Here is a 16,272-nt window from a genome sequence, read left to right on the forward strand (position 1 = left end):
TCCAGTTGTGAATCTGGTCAATAATCCTCTCTTCTTGCAGTAGTTGTCTATCTATTTTTCTATTCTTTTTGTGCCTTCAACACTTTTTAGAAATTGTCTATTACTTTCTGCTTGACAAATTCTCAGTCAGCAGTCTTAAAATTGTCCAATTGTATGAAGGCCCTAATTTAAAAAAAAAAAAAACTTTTTTTTGTTGGTCCTACTTAATCTAACTCTCTAATGATCTAAATTTCAGGTTTTCATTGACATTAATCAATAACCATAAAATTAGAAGACATAAACTGAAACAATAAATTAACCTTTCAATTGCGTTCTGATGTATAGTGTAAAGGAACAGTTTATTTTCTGATGGGCTGAATGTCATGTGTCGTGCATGTCTGTTTCTGATATGAAAGTCTCACAACACGTAGCTGGTCTGCATACTTTATGAACAGAGAAAGGCCATCTGAAAACAAATAGGACATATTCAAACTCAGATACTGAGCATTAACATTGAGAGGTCATTATTTTTTCCCAACTTTCTTTACATATAGACTTTATTCTTAAACATCTTTAATCTCATATAAAATAATTCATCAGAAACCAATTCTATGTACAAGGACACAAGAGCACACAGAGGGATTCAGAGACAGTGTGCATGCTGATGTGGTTTGCTGCTTAGAAACATTTTTATTTTTAGTCTTTTGCCTCAATGTGTCACTAGTTTTGTCTGAAGCGTCATCATTTATATGACAAACAACTGCTGCTGAATCAATGCTGAGACACCTTTGCCTTCTCTTTAGAGTAGCAATTCTTCAAAGAGAATGTGACCTTCTTGGTAACAAAAGAATGATCCGCACTCCAGCCTCGGCCTGCCCTGACAAAAGTTAACGTGTGAGATTGTTGGGGTTGTTTTACTCATCTAGATTAGAAGATGTTCAGCTTAGGTCAGAAGTTTAAGTGTGGTAATTGTGAGGCATAAATGTCATACTAAAATTGGTTTTATAATAATTTATTTGAACTGTTAATTTTTACATCGCAGGACAAACAACAAGAACAAGGTTTGATTTGATTGTGTCTTTTTTCTCCATATATGGTCAAAATTAAACATAAAAGCTCAAATATATACATACCCCACTAATCTTTGGCTAAATTCTTTCTTCCAATCACAAAACACATTGGAAGAAAGAATTTCGGTGCCATTAATCTCCTGGCAGGATATTCACTCTTCGTGGCAGATTTGGTGAGGCTCATTTGAAAGGTTTGACTTCCTAGGACTGACCTGACTTTCAATCAAACTGCGCAGGGTTGAAGTTTACGGTTTTTAGAGGCAGTTCTAGTAAATTAATGTTAATCTGTTTTATCGTTTCCAAAGTGTTTATAGCCTCTTTAAATCTTGGTAGAGACTGATTGATTGAACTGTCTCTCCTCATTCAAAAACCACAAATCAAGTAGATGATATCCTACACAAGTGACATTTAGAGAGTTTAAGTCATCATTGCAGAACCAAAAAGGCCTGGAGTGGAGCTCTGCAGGGTTAAAATAGATTATTGCAAATTACTTTGTTCTTTTTCCGGAGTAAAATACAACAAGACTTAATCCTGCTTTTGCTTTCTTAAAGAAACTACTGCATATTTTGAATCTTTGTTTTGCTGGAACATCCATTATATTAAGATTTAAAGTGATGAATATCCCTGTGTTCTTAGGTTCAAAAGCTTCACACTGACTCCACCAAGCAATTCTTGACTTGATGGGTTATTGTACTCAATCATATCTCATCTCACCGTTTGGTTTGGCTGCTCCATTTCTGTGCTCTTTTGGGGGGGACTCAACAAAACCAGCAGGACAGTGAACCCAGGCATAAATAGAAACAAACTAGAACACCAGCAGAGGCCTCAACAGTGAAACCAAAATTTACAGCCAAGGTGAGGCTGGAAGACTGTAACAACTCCCAGATATGGTGGAACCATTAAGGATAGACTGAGTTAAGAACTACCTCCAAATTTTTAAACTTTTGTCAGATGAACAACCAGATAGTTGAGACTATAACAAATGTGGGAGCTGAAACAGTATAAAGATTTGCCAAAAACATCTAAACTGGTTTTAAAATCAGTAAAGAATGATAATGTCAAGCTTCTGCAATGATTCTTACCTAAACCCAATGAAATTTAGTGACTATTCTTAAAACAATGAACCAGATAGTAATTGAATGAATTTCTTTTGATAAGAAGATCCATTGTACAGTCAGCATTATGCTCGGAGAGATAATCAAACTGTAAATTCCTAAGGTATTTTCAACCAAATATTAGTGGGCCAGTATATTTATATTTGAGCTGATACATATGTATATAACTCTGACCATAATAGGTTAGAAAAAAAATACACATCTAATTAAGACTTGTGCATCTGTTGTTGAAATCCTTAAAGTTGTTTCATTTTTGTATGAACACTGAAGCCTGAGAAGAAGAATACTTCAAAACCTACTAACAGTACATTTCTGCCAGTGATAAATGCATATAAATTTCTGACCAGAGCTGCACATGTTTAAAGTCTGGCTAAATGCAGATTACCTATGGAATGTAAAGCAGACAAAAAAAAAAAAGACAAAACCAGCAGCAATAGTTCCACAGGATTAAAGTAATTAACAGCATTTGCACAATGTGAGCTTTTGTTCAACACATATGAAAAAGAAAAGGAAAGAAAAAGAAAATATACATATATATATATATTTTTGTGAATTTCGTTTTGTACTTTAGATAGCTCTTGTTATTTTGCTTTGCCCTATTGTGGGGTGAAGATGAGTTATTTATCACATTTTTATATGAAAGAAAAGTAAGGATCACTCCTGTGCAGGCTTCCCAAAGTGGGCCCTTTAGCAGCTTGTTATTTGATTCCAATGATTACATTCAAACACTTTGTAGCCGTTAATGTCTGTTTTTTACAAGCAGCTTTCATATCGGCAGGAGGAAAATGTGCAAATTGAGATGAAACGAATAAAAATCCGACTGATAAAACACTGCCATGACCCGACTTTGAGTAAAAGGACTGAATCCAATAACTCACTGACATTAACTCACCATCCACAGTGACATCGCCGTTCCTCCTGATGTGCCGTCGATTTTATTTCTTTTCAGGCAGAGGAAAACACTAAGGTGAAGACATCATATGGACATCATGATCAATAGAAACCTGGATAGGAGAACGCATAGTACTTACTTCGCTTTTTCTGCTGTGATTTTTCTACAACTAAACTGGCACCCACACATCTCTGCCAAGCAAAGGTATCTTTGTTTATTATTTAGAAAATCTCTAGTAGGTATTCACAGTTGTGATGGCAAAAATACCCATATGAAGTCTAAAATTGCTGGTTTAGTCATCTAGAACATGAATGCCAACTTACTGGAGATTCACTGTCAACGTAGACTATTAGTAGATTCAGATTCTGGGTAAAAACATCTTGCAGCTTGTTGTCTTTGAGCACTAACACACATAGTCACACATACAACCATTCATTTTTTCTGAATATATATAGAGAGATAGATCTGCAGTAATATGGAACAGTGGGAATACCTTCAGGTAAATCTGATGGGATAATGTGAGACACATTTCACAAACTGTTAGTGTTGAAAGTGATTCTCCTCGGTCTATGAATGTACCTCTGAAGGCGTTTGCATGACATAAGATTTCTGTACAAGAAAACAGCACACATATAAACATGTGGATATTGAAATAAAAAAATCCTCACGTTGATTGTGATGTTTAAAATGTTATTTCACTTTTTTTTTCATCTAGAAAGGGAGGTGAAATTCATTTTGGCAGGATGAGGCGGGAGTACCACCTGTAATGTATTGTGTTCCTGCACTACACAGTAGTTTCATTCTTCCAGGGCCCGGTGCGTATATTCCCTGTGCTGTCTGAGGTGTACAGAAGTCCTTCATGCATGCCTCCCTTTAAAATCCCATTCTGACTGGGAGGATTCTGGGGGCATGATTGTCTGCGCGGAGCATGCATCTCCAGATGGTGATGAGTTACCACGGGTTCCTCCTCGGCTACTTTGCTGCAGCCGCACAGGAAGACGCCTGTGTCCCCTGATTCTGCTGGACACAGAGAAGGGAAAAGGTCTGCCTTGGAACAGCAGATATGCCGGTGGCACGGGTTATGGCACGCCAGAGACTCATGCAGGGCGGCTGCAGTAGCATGGCATGTGTGATGCCCATCGTGGTGGCCTTCGTGGGCCAGGTGTGGACAGATGTGGGCGTGCCGCTCACGTGTGCTGTGGGGGCTGTCAGTGTGTGAGCTGTGCATGCTGCCTCCATCGGCACTGGAGGGGATATGATAGGCGTACTCCCTGTCGCTCCCCGCTGTGCAGACAGATGCCCCAGCTTTGCGTCCAAACTGACGACTTTTAGTCCTGGTGCTGCTTTTGAGGCAGGGGTGCAGTTGGATCCCTGGTTCAGAGTGCAGCAGCACATGACTGGCCGTGGGCTCCTCCTCCATCAGCTGCTGGCTATGCAGGGCGGCGCAGCATGGAGTCACTGGAGCCAGACATGTAACATGATTTTGCGAGGGCGGAAGAGCGGCGTGTTTACAGTGACCCGCCCCGCTGTGACTACAGCTCAGCAGCGCTTTTGCCTGACACGGCGAGTCGTGGTGGCAGTGGCTGTGACCGTGCCCTGGGGTGTCTCCGTTCACGTTCACTTTGGGCCGCGCCGGAGCAGATCCCTGCGCACCAGAGCAGGCGTTGGCACGTCTTCCGGGACAGCAAGAACACCAGCAGTGCCAGACGTCGTCACGCTTGGCACAGTGATGGATGAGGATGAAGAGGCCGAGGGTGACGGAGAAGGCACCATAAAGGCAGCTGAAGATCATGTCTAGGAAGTGTCCCTGCGACACAGCCAATGCACCAAAGGTCCATGTGGCCAGGAAGAGGAATAGGGTGAAGGCCGCAGTTCGTAGCTGAGCTTTGAAGGAGTGCTCATTGGCCAGCAGTGCAGGGTTGATGGGGATGCCGGGGCAGCCAGCGGGGCAGTTGCTCCCACCAGATGGGGCCGCCAGCGCTCCGGGCTCGGCTCCCTGATGACAGTGAGTCGGCACGTCAGCGGCGGCCAGCCTTTGATGCTCCTCTGTCAGTTGCTTGAGCTCGTACTTCTTCTCGGGATGTCGCCGGAGCTGAAGGAAGGTGCATAGGAAGTAGATGCACGTCACCAGCACAATGAAGGCCACGGGGCCAAAAAAAGCTCCCAGGCTGGGCTCCCATGCCATCCAGCAGCTGCAACACAAAATGTGTCAAGCTCAGTAATTCGATTTGAATTAGAAATTCAAAACTTTTAAGATTTCCACATCAATAACTTACTATGGTGCTTGCTCCCCGCTTCCATAGTTGTCTATATTAACAGCTGCTGTGACGCCACAGATGATGAGAGGGACTCCACCACTGACTAAATAAAATCTGTGATGTGGCAGAGGAAGACAAAAAAAAACAAACACAGAGTCAGATGGGACAGAATTTATAAAACACGCTATTAATAACAAACTACATTTTTATGTAATTTCAGCAGTGAACTAAGTGGAAGATGTCTATTAAATATCCATCAGCAAGTTGTCTCTAATCCACACGAAAATTTTATTCTGGGAAACATACTTTCCGTCAATATATCCAAATAGCTCAATATCTGTCCTGCTTTTAAAGAAGACATCTGACTTATTCACTTTGGGACAGAAAAAGCTGACCAAATATCCTGACATTTAGCTGGTTTTCACTTTTATACTTTCACCTCAATGCCAGAAAACTAACAGTTTTAAAAAAAACCCTACAAGAGGCATAGACAGTTGTCCAGAGAAAAGTATACCAGAACATTATTGATGGCTACAAAAAGAAAGAAGACCCACAAAATTCTGACATTTTGCACCAATACTTTTTAAAAATCTTTAAAGTTGATTGGATGTAAAGCCTGAACTGCTTTCAGAGTACAGAATGACTGGTACATTGATAGCTTACCCAGTGAGTGAAGTTCTTGGCTAACCTTGAGGTAAGACTGAATAAAGTCAGTGTAAGTGTATTTCCACAGTTTGATTGACATACAATGACACGTGAGGTCAGGCATGAAAACCCGTTTCTTTACGTTGTTTTTCCCAAACCTGCCAATTTATTTATTTTTTTATTTAAAAAAGCAATGGATCATTTCTGTTTACCATTTGAGCATGTCAGAGTGTTTATGATTACACCCTCGGGGCGCAATCACACCTACTATTTGTAGGTGCAAACCGAAGTGCAAACTGTACTACATAAACAAATCTGCTTCCTGTCAATCTGAGCATGATGCAACCGCAAGTCGTGATTTTGTGTTTCATATAGTATGTCCTTGATTTAAGCCCAGATGTGAATACATTTTATTTTTCCACAAATACAGCATGTTTTGTGAACGATGAACAAAGAAGCTAAGCCCTACGAGGACATTTGTAGTCAGAGCAGCAATTCAAAACGTACTCCAGAGATGATGAGCACTTGACTTACATATGGAGCTGTCTTTGAGACGTTTGTGGATCCAAGAGGCTCATTCAACGATTTAAGGATATGTTGTCAATAGAAACAAAGAAGATATCACTGCTTTGCATTAATTCAGTTGAATTAATGCAAAGCATTAACTTGAATTAATGCAAAGCATTAATTCAACTGAATTAATTCAGTTGAGACAGTTGCTGTCTCAACTGAATTAATGCAAAGCAGTGATGTGAGCCCGCTCTCTCTGTAGCGGTGTGCATAAGACTGTCATGACACTGTCATAAACATGAAGGAGTCTCCATGAATGTTTGTGACAGTTGTTATTAAGTGTCATGTTGCAGAAAATTACCCTTTTAATGCAAAACTAAATTTTTAATGCAAAAAGGGTCATTACTTACCAAATTGAGGGGAGGTACGTAAAAGTAAATAAATACACTTTTCAGCATGCAAGCTTATATATTTAACAACTATTTTAAAAAATTTCAGAAAATGAATTTCAACAATTGTCAGTTATAATTGTCAAACTTACTAAGAAGAAACACTTGAACTATATCCTCCTGCGGTGCGATTTGAAGCGTTTGGAGAGTTTTGAGCGTTTGACGCGTCAAGCACTTGCAACACATTCAGCAACAGAAAACAACAGCTAGAACAATTTTGAAGCATCGACGTGCCCTCGACGCGCCTCCATATAGACTTTGAATGTGAACCAGAGGCGCCTGATGCGCGGAACATAAAGCATTCAAAGTGCACATACGTTGAACTTGAAGGGTCGCATGCATGTTTGATGCGTGTAATGCGCTTGGTGTTAATCCACCATAACAGCAACAATCTGAACTGAATTACTGAAAAAAATTGAGGCTGATATTTGTGTGTCAAACTAGTTAGTTTTTTAAGATAGTGACTATTCATTTTGTGATAACTTATATAAATAATGATAGAAAAGCCTGCACCACAGATGAGAAATGAATACAATTAAATAACTCGGCATAGTGCATCACAGGACGTGAGACCCTATGATTTCATGCAGACACAGAACTCTCTACTGTCCTTGTCCTCTTTTTCTGCACTGTCATCCACTTTTCAACATAACACTGCTATTTCCTCCTGCATCCTGTTTAATCACAGCCTCCGCCACCCTACCCTAACCTTTCGACCGATCCATCTTCATCCCCAGTTTCCTCCCTTCTTGCTTCTTTCTGCTGTCTCTCTCCTTCTCTAACAATCTTTCCTTCATCACACTGAAGCCCAAAAATTCAATTACAATCAAGATGTTTGTCTGAGCTGGTCAGTGAGGGGTTGAGGGTGTGCCAAGAAGAGGGGTGAGGCTGTCGGTATTAGCAGCCTGTCACTGTTTCTGAGTGGAATGGCACCCCAGGGGACGCTCCTCCAACAGAAAGCCATTTGCGCAGCCGTCAGGCAGATAAGCATAAATGAGGGGGACGTGTGGATGTTAAAGCGCCATGTGCTCTCAAACCCTCATTCTCTAACATCCCCTAAAGGAATGCCAGCTTGGAACACGCATGAAGCAAACGTGGCAAAAATATGCGACCAAGCCAGTCAGCTTGCTGTTTTGGTTTTGTCCACAAAGCTGCTGTGTGTTTAGAAATCTTGCCAGATACAGAAACTTGTTTTGCATGAACATCTAAACATACACTGGTCTGCATCACATGCACACATTCTTTTATTTGGGCAATTAAAAAAAAAAAGCCTTTAAAAAGAACTGTGCTTTTAACTGAGCTCAGAGGCAGCAATCATCTGATATAAATAGACCCTGAAGTGGCTTTTAGACGGCATCTACACAGCGATTCTCCTCTCATCCTTGTTCCTCTGCCCATGTACCGTCCTCTGCTTTGTGATGGGGCCTTGTCCTCTCTCTGGACCTCATCCAGTACTTACATAGAACAGCTGGGGACAAGTGACGGTCAAAACCAGCTCCTGCACAGAACATTTCCTCATGGATAAAACAGGACTCCATGACTCGCCTGTGTTCAGGCTCTTAGAAGATTTACACTAAATTAGACTAAATGCTGCTTCGTGTGAAATATGATCAGACATATTTAAACAGCACAGAATGGTTCTTTATATGCATTAACCAATATGCAAAACTAGAACATTTTGAGCCTTATAGAGTTGAATCCAAATATCTACATAGAAGAAAGTAACTTTTACCTACTTTTTACCTACCGAAAAATGTTTTTACTATAAACTTCAATGAATCATATCTACCATCACAAATTCTCTCTTGGTTTGATCAGATGTCCTCATTTCCAAAGATTCAACTGGGCCAAATGGAGAATCAACATTAAGAAAAGTCAAAATAAGATTCTTTGAAAACCAATGCAAATAAATGAAATTATATTTGACATTGTAATTATTTTCATGGATGCTTATCTCCATAAATGATGAAAAAAACTTAACAAAACCATAAAAAATCTACAAAGTAATAAGACAGATTGCTCATAGATACAGAATGACAGGAGGAAGGAAAAAATGCATTAAAAATTGATGAAGGGGTAAACTGATGCAGAATCCTAAAACTCCCAAAACTAGTTTTGGGTGAGCTATTCTCAAATTTGCATGAGAATTAAATATGAAAACAACATAAAATATTAGTTTTGCAAAATTTGCATATTGTCATGCCAACAAAACACAAATTATTTTTGTTAAACTGACAGAATGACAGTGCACCCAGTTCTTTCTGGTCCAAACAAGAATCGTTTCCATCAGCACAACCAAAACAATCTAGATGTACTCCCCACAGCAAAGCTGAAATTGGCAAATCAATCATGAGTTTGAAAAACTCTTTACAGCAGGCAAATAGTTTCTTTTTGTTGTTCATCTGAATTGAATATTGTCAGGTTTAGGTCTTAGGAATGCCAAAGACCAAGCAGGATGACTCAGCATGTCTCTGAGGTCCCGAGGAATCTGAAAGTTTTATTTCTCTACAAACTATTTTCTCTGGGAATTATTCAGAAGCATGATCCATCGAGATTTTAGACCATAAAATATCTCCTTTCATAAACTGGATAAAATGAATTTTCCAGTCTTGCTTTGAACACTTACATCATTATGTCTGAGAGCTGCAGCTGCTAATTTTGTATTTACGTAAACATGACAGACAGACCATTGTAGTAATCTAACCTCCTGAAAATAAAATCATCCATAAGTTTTTTGAAATCCAGATTTTGAAGAAAGATCCATAGTACTTACAAATTTAAGTAAAAATAAACTTTATGTGGATTTATTTAATTTTCTCAAAGTTCCTGACTGAATCCAGCTCAGTCTTCATCTGGGACCAAAACGAATGACTTTTGTCTCTCTTGCTATAAGTTTGAGAATATTTTTAACTCATTAGTGTTAAAAATAAACACAAATATGAAGTTGTGTGTCCAAGGTATGCACACTATGAGACACATTGTAACAGTTGATAATCGAAGTTGTGGAGCAAATGCACATATTGAGCAAAAAATTTGCCCGCAATTTTTGTTCAAATTTATGTTTGCTGAACGATACATTAAGGTCCCTGTTTGAAAAACAAAGTGACTAAACACGTAATTTTCTAAGAAAATAAGCGCAATACCAACTTCCTTTACACTATATTCTCAAGAACTATTAAGTCAGCTTTTGTTAAGGTGTTAAACCACTTTATTCTGCTGTAGCTTATGACATTTATGTCCAGAGATATTGTTCTAAATTTACAGATAAATATGATCAATTTCTCTGTTTACTGTGACAATTATTGACATCTAGAGGTAGAAGAACTTTGGGTCATTTATCTGATGGTGGATTTTTATACAGGAAGAAGAATTCCTCCTCCTAATGAGGAATGATTCACACAGCAGATTACATGCCAGTCAGTTGATACATTAACAAAAGTATTTAAACACAGAGCGGCCTACTTCTGATTGTGGACTGAATATGTGATCAAAGACTGTCAGACAGGGAGAACAGGAAAAGAGGTGGATGAGGAGGGATGAGGCGGTTTTTAGGAGAGGAGTGAGAAATAGATTTGTCTCCAGCTGTTAAGTCTCATTGCATGAGTCGGTCTGACGGCGAGCATTACAGTCAATCACTGTGGATCAGCTAGCCTACTGCAGCACACAATCCCTCTGCCTGCCCCCAGACAAATTATCTCTTTTTGGAAGCAGAGGAGGATGGGGGAGCCTCCAGAATGTTCGCCGTTAAACTCTCATTCATGCAGGTGTCTGAGAATTTACTTTGCAAGAAACACAATGCTTATAGGTCAGGGAAACTAGATTTTGAGACTATTCAGGAATAGATCCCTGAGCAAATTCAGAGTTTAATAATGATTCAGATAATTTCTTTGTATATATTTGAATAGGTATTAGTGTTTGTGGTAAAAAAAAAAATACACAAGGATACACAGACAATTGGGCTGAAGTTGGTACCATTGTATGAAGTTCAGCCAGTACTTTCTGTACTTGGCAGCACATATATTTGAACCTAAAGTCAAAATAACTGAGAACATTTCAGTAGTGGAAATCTGAAGTTCAAAAGTGCACCACTTTCCCAGCACAAAGTACATAAGGTCTCCGGATCTTAATCTTCTCCTTTTATCTGTAATTTCAAATGATGCTGTGGAGGTTTGAGGTTCAAACCTTTTTGCCTGTTGCCTTTTGCTTTGCCAGTAACTGATTTCACACTAAATGTTACATTTAGGTGTCCTTTTAATGTTATTGTGAGCTAAGGATATATTATTTGACATTTGCAAGTGCACTGTGGATAGAACAGAGTTGGCATAAAACCTATGCAGTGCAACTGTGTCACATAATATTGATTGTTTATGAACTGAACATAAGAGTATTTGTCCTAGAAAATTGACATCTAAAAATATTAGAACTGACTCAAGAGTAGGAACAGTTTCACAAAACAATGTTGACATTTAAGTGCAAAAATTATCCTCTCATTTTCGAAATATCATCCATACTTTGTGAGTCATTTGTTGGCGTAGAGGAATGAGGGCGGAACAGTCCTGAAAAAAAAAGTTAAAGCAGTCATTAGACTCAAATATAGCCTCTAAGTTGCTTCTCTTCTTGTTCTTGTATTAGTCCTTTAATATTCTTGTTTTTTGTGTACTTTGTTCTTTTGTTTTGCTATGATACTATAATCTTCCTCATTCTCACTCTTGACAAAAATGATTTCAATTCAATCTCTTCTTGTGTTGCTAATAAAGGCTAACAAAATGGAAAACAATGTGGGAGCAGTTTGAGAATGAAACATTTGCCATCTTGGTTATGAGGAAGTTTTTTTTAACAGAAAATTCATCAGGCCACACACATTTTTTTTGTTTTGTTGCTTTTAACCCTTGAAAATCCACCATTAATCTATTTTATTTACATGCCAAATCTCTGCTTATTTCTATTGCAGACACACATCTATGCAAACATGCAACCTCTACCCAAACAGAGACTTTAAGGACCTTGTTGCTGTGAGTCTTTAGAATATTCTTGAAGTGCAAAGGTCAGTACAGGTTGAATACAATTAACTAATTTCAGATATGCCACAGTACAGAACACGGTACAGTGTTTCCCCCCAATTTGCATCTGTTTGTCTATCTATGATTGTTTAAATGAAACCGTTGTAGATTTGCAGCAGAGTTCACAGAATAGTTTCTCACTGCAGAAGGACCACTGGATGGGTCTAAAAGCTAATCCTCTTAAATATTTGTAAAAAACAAATCACAAGCTTGCAATGACAATGCATTGTTTTGCTGAAAAAGAAAACTAACCTATAGTAATGGCGTTAAGTTCTTAGCGTCACTGTATTCCAAGATTATGCCAGGCAGAGAATTGTGGGATTGAAGCCTCCAATAGGTTCTTATAGTAGTGAGAATAAGAAGCTGCTCCATCAGGCACGGTAATTAAAATGCTTCAGTTAAACTTAATAAACTTCACAGGAAACCAGAAAATGTAGCAAAGCTGCCCAATACCCAGCAAAAAGCTTTATTGATCAGTGCTTAGTGGCATTTAAGGGTGGTTTAGTTTATTTTTATGCTGTATTCTGAAGGCTGAGTGTTACATAAGCTGTAGTTTGTGTCTCGAATGTCAGCTCTAAAAACAGTTTCCCAAATGGAAAGTAACTGATTGAAAAGTCTTCTCTGGATTTTAACTTACTGTTGTACTTCAGCTTAATATTCACGTCATGGAAATGATCACTAAAAAACTCCAAAATAAGACCAGAGTGGCATGAACAGGAAAATCTATCGAGTTGCAAAAGTCAGTGGCTTCACAAGAATGCAAACCAGCTACATACGTCTCTGGAGAAAAACTATTCAATAACTCATCCAATCAAAGTCATTGCTGCCCTCAAAACAAAACAAAAGATGGGAAACACATAGAAAAAAAAAGAAGAATAAATAAAGAAACCAAAAAACCAAAATCAGTGGTAATGCACAGTCGTAGCCAAAAGAAGTAAAGGGAAACTGTTGAATATATCTAATTGTATAAACAAATGTTTCCATGTCTATTCCATCTGCAAAAAGAAATAGAATCAAGGCTTGCATAAGAGATGCCAGTTGTTAAAATCTTTTGTAAAAAGAAAAGATGAAACCATCCTAATTTAAACCTCTGACATCAAAGATCTGGCATCCTGGCGTATGAGCTATCATCTAACTGTCATGTTGACAGAGCTTCCCAAGACATCCAGATAAAACACCTGCAAATAAAATTAGATAAAAGGTGGACTCCTGTGTGCCTGGCCAAGGATCTAAAAATACCTCAAATTAATAAATTATTCCACAGACAAGAAAACTACCTGTGAATTTGAGATGATCAGCAATTTATTTTATGAAAAAATACAGACTAAATTTTATTACAAGGTTTTGTAAATTTACATGCAGTTTTCAAATGATAACGTAATTTCTTTACTCACATTATTTCAAAAACTGTCTAATTGTAGTTTGGGGATGCACGGTCAAAATCCCAATGATCAGATTTTCCTCCAATGAATGAGTTTTAGAAAAATATGAGATTTAGTTTTTCTTTGTCTATGTGAAGATTTTATCTGTGAAAAGTGCAAAATCTATTTACTAACTTATCACTAATTTAAAAATATTAAAAAAGTCAGTATTGTATGGTAAATTATTTCTGGAAGAGGTTTTCATATTTAATCTTTCAAGCTGAGGTGAAATTTGTGTTTTCACTAATCTTTGTCTGCATCACCTCTGCCTATGGCACCGACACAAACAGGATCAAAAGCTGACTTCTTTAAATACATCAAACATTTCTTCAAACACAAATTATTGTTTCATCCGACATTTCAAGGACAATGTTAGTATATAAACTGAGTTTATTCTGGAGATAGTGATTTAAAATGTGTACAAAAGTTAAAATAAAAGCAAATGTATACCAGAAAGTTTTAGTTTTTGTATTGACAGATGCAACTTTGTCAATACAACCAATACAAATGATAATTTTGTTTTTTAGACCATTTTTGTCTACTTATTAGTTTATCATAAGTCACAATGTGATTAATATTAGGAAAACATGTAATGATTATGTAGCATTGATGCCAAAAAGTAGAGGCAGAAGCAGTTTGTTATCATATCCTAGGAAAGGGCAGGTTGGGTAGGCGGTGACGCAAGACAGACCAAGAATCAGGCCACCTACATATAAAAATGATCCCGGAACACAAGGAGTCATCCTCACTCTCCACTGGAGTCACAACAAGGTGACTCTTCAAGTAAAATGGTCCGGCGCATGACCAACAATACAAAGGCATTACCGGGCAAACCTGAACCAACTGCCGTCTCCAGGATCACAAACGTAATGAAATTACATCCACCACTACCACTCACACCATATATTCAGCTCTATCCAGTATGCAAGACTAACATAAGATGGCTGTGGGAACACATCCATCGTAGATCAAATAAAGATTACATATTACCCCGGGGTTTGAGTGTGTACTATTATCAATGACCAGTTGTTTGTTGCCTCTACCACATTGTCTGCCAATCATTCACTGCTGGAAATAGGCAGTATCCTACCATCCAATAATTTTTAATAGAGTTAAATACTCGCAAGCAAAAATAACAACTGTCTTCTATATGTGTTTCAATTGATTTGAATGATTCGTTCACCAATGCTCGTATAAAAAAAAAATTAACTAGGAACAGGAATTGGCTAGAAACAGCAACCCATCTCTCACCTTGAAGTCACTACTGTCAAAGATGAAACAGAAAAAATGTGCACTGAACCAGTGTTTGACCTTCAAAGACCTACACACCACAAAAAATAGAAGAAGGATGAAAAGAACTGGCATCATTCACACACACACACAAATCGACACAACAGTTTAAGTCATTTTCACCTCATACAAGTCAAGGCTAAGGAGGACATCAGTGCTTACCTCAACAGGGGCTGTCTAGGGGGTGGAGGTGGGTCACCGTCTTGACTCTGTGGAGACTTCTTGGTCACCTGCTTATAAATGTTCCTGGCTGTCACCCCGAGCCACAGCATTGTCGACAGAGACGAGTAGTGCAGCACGAACCCGACCTGAGGGGGTGACAGAGGGTGCATCAAATTATTTCTTTGACTTCTCTGAACTTAAACACCGCCTTACAAGCACGTTCCTGGGGAAAAATGTCAGATGAGACAACGTTTGTTTAACTCAAAGAAAATATGTTCAAGAGGATCTCACACACCTCACTATGAAACATTATCAATGTCAAACCAAGGGTAACTCTGAAGACACTTCCCTGCAAGACCAGAATGCTTCATTAAAGTGCAACAGTGGAAGAATAGGAAAATAGGCTTAAAAGTCCGATTGAACCATCAAGGTTGTTTGGGAGAAGAGAATCTTAGTGAGGCTACACTGGAGGATACGGAGCAGTTTCTTATCAGTTCAGCTAAACGACACGAGGTGTGCACACTGAATAACAAGTCTGAATATAAATTATGATCACGTTGAACACCAGCACTGAGTGACTGCGCTTTTGCACACAATGTACACATCTCCTTTCCTGCTCACTTTAATATTCATGAAATATGTTTGGATGGTGGAACTGATCTAACTTTGTTTAAAGGCTTTGCCAGCTTACAGAAACAGAACCCAGATAGGGATGTGGCAAAGAAGAGATGAGCGTTTGGAAGAATGGAGCGAGAAAATTAAAATGCTCTAAGCCTTTTTCACCACCCAGTCAGTCTGTTCATGATGAACTGCCAACCTGAGACACCCAATCAAATGGCTTCTCTCCAACATGATAGGCCTGGGGACTGAAGCTAGCATGCAGCGGACCAGACGCTAATTGGAAGTGTCCGTGAGCTGTTTATAGAGAGCAAAGAGCGGGTGGGAAGTCAATCACTGCTTTGGAGTCTGCACACTTCAGAGGTTCATTAGAGCCAAGAACAGACAGGATGAGATGCTTTATAATATGATTACAAGAGGACAGGAAAAGATTTCAAATGACCGGAATCTGACTGATTAATCGCCTAAAGATGTTGCTTTACAATGTGAACTGCCAGATAAACAAATAAAGGCTAACCTCTACTGTGAAGCAACAGTTGACTTCAATCCAAAAAGGGACATAAAATACAACATGAAGGTCAAACATTTTGGATTCTTGATCATTTATGTTGCCGTTGTGGAAAAAATTATGGATGAATGGTACAATTATATGGCAAACTACATTAGTAATTTTTAGAACAGTTTTTAATGCATGCTTGGAATCATTTTTATATTAGAACAGCTAAATATGTTCAGGTGTCACAAGAAGTGAGTTTTCTGACTGTTAAAAGCTTCGTTATGCAAAGAAACCCGTCAAATTCTGC

General features: G+C 38.6%; 1 protein-coding gene across 1 annotated transcript in view; it reads right to left on the reverse strand.

Moving 5' to 3' along the window:
- Window positions 1-409: 409 nt before the first annotated feature.
- LOC129359787 (adhesion G protein-coupled receptor A3) overlaps window positions 410-16,272 on the reverse strand; it is a 169,491-nt gene continuing 153,628 nt past the window's right edge. Inside the window, exons 17-19 of the mRNA XM_055029671.1 lie at window positions 14,852-14,997; window positions 5,333-5,428; window positions 410-5,248 (exon numbers count right to left, since the gene is read on the reverse strand). Coding sequence (XP_054885646.1) covers window positions 3,841-5,248; window positions 5,333-5,428; window positions 14,852-14,997 — 1,650 coding nt within the window. The 3' untranslated portion in view covers window positions 410-3,840. The remainder of the gene's footprint in view (window positions 5,249-5,332; window positions 5,429-14,851; window positions 14,998-16,272) is intronic.

The sequence above is a fragment of the Poeciliopsis prolifica genome, unplaced genomic scaffold, assembly GCF_027474105.1.
Source record: "Poeciliopsis prolifica strain line A6 unplaced genomic scaffold, Auburn_PproV2 SCAFFOLD005, whole genome shotgun sequence".
Lineage (NCBI taxonomy): Eukaryota > Metazoa > Chordata > Actinopteri > Cyprinodontiformes > Poeciliidae > Poeciliopsis > Poeciliopsis prolifica.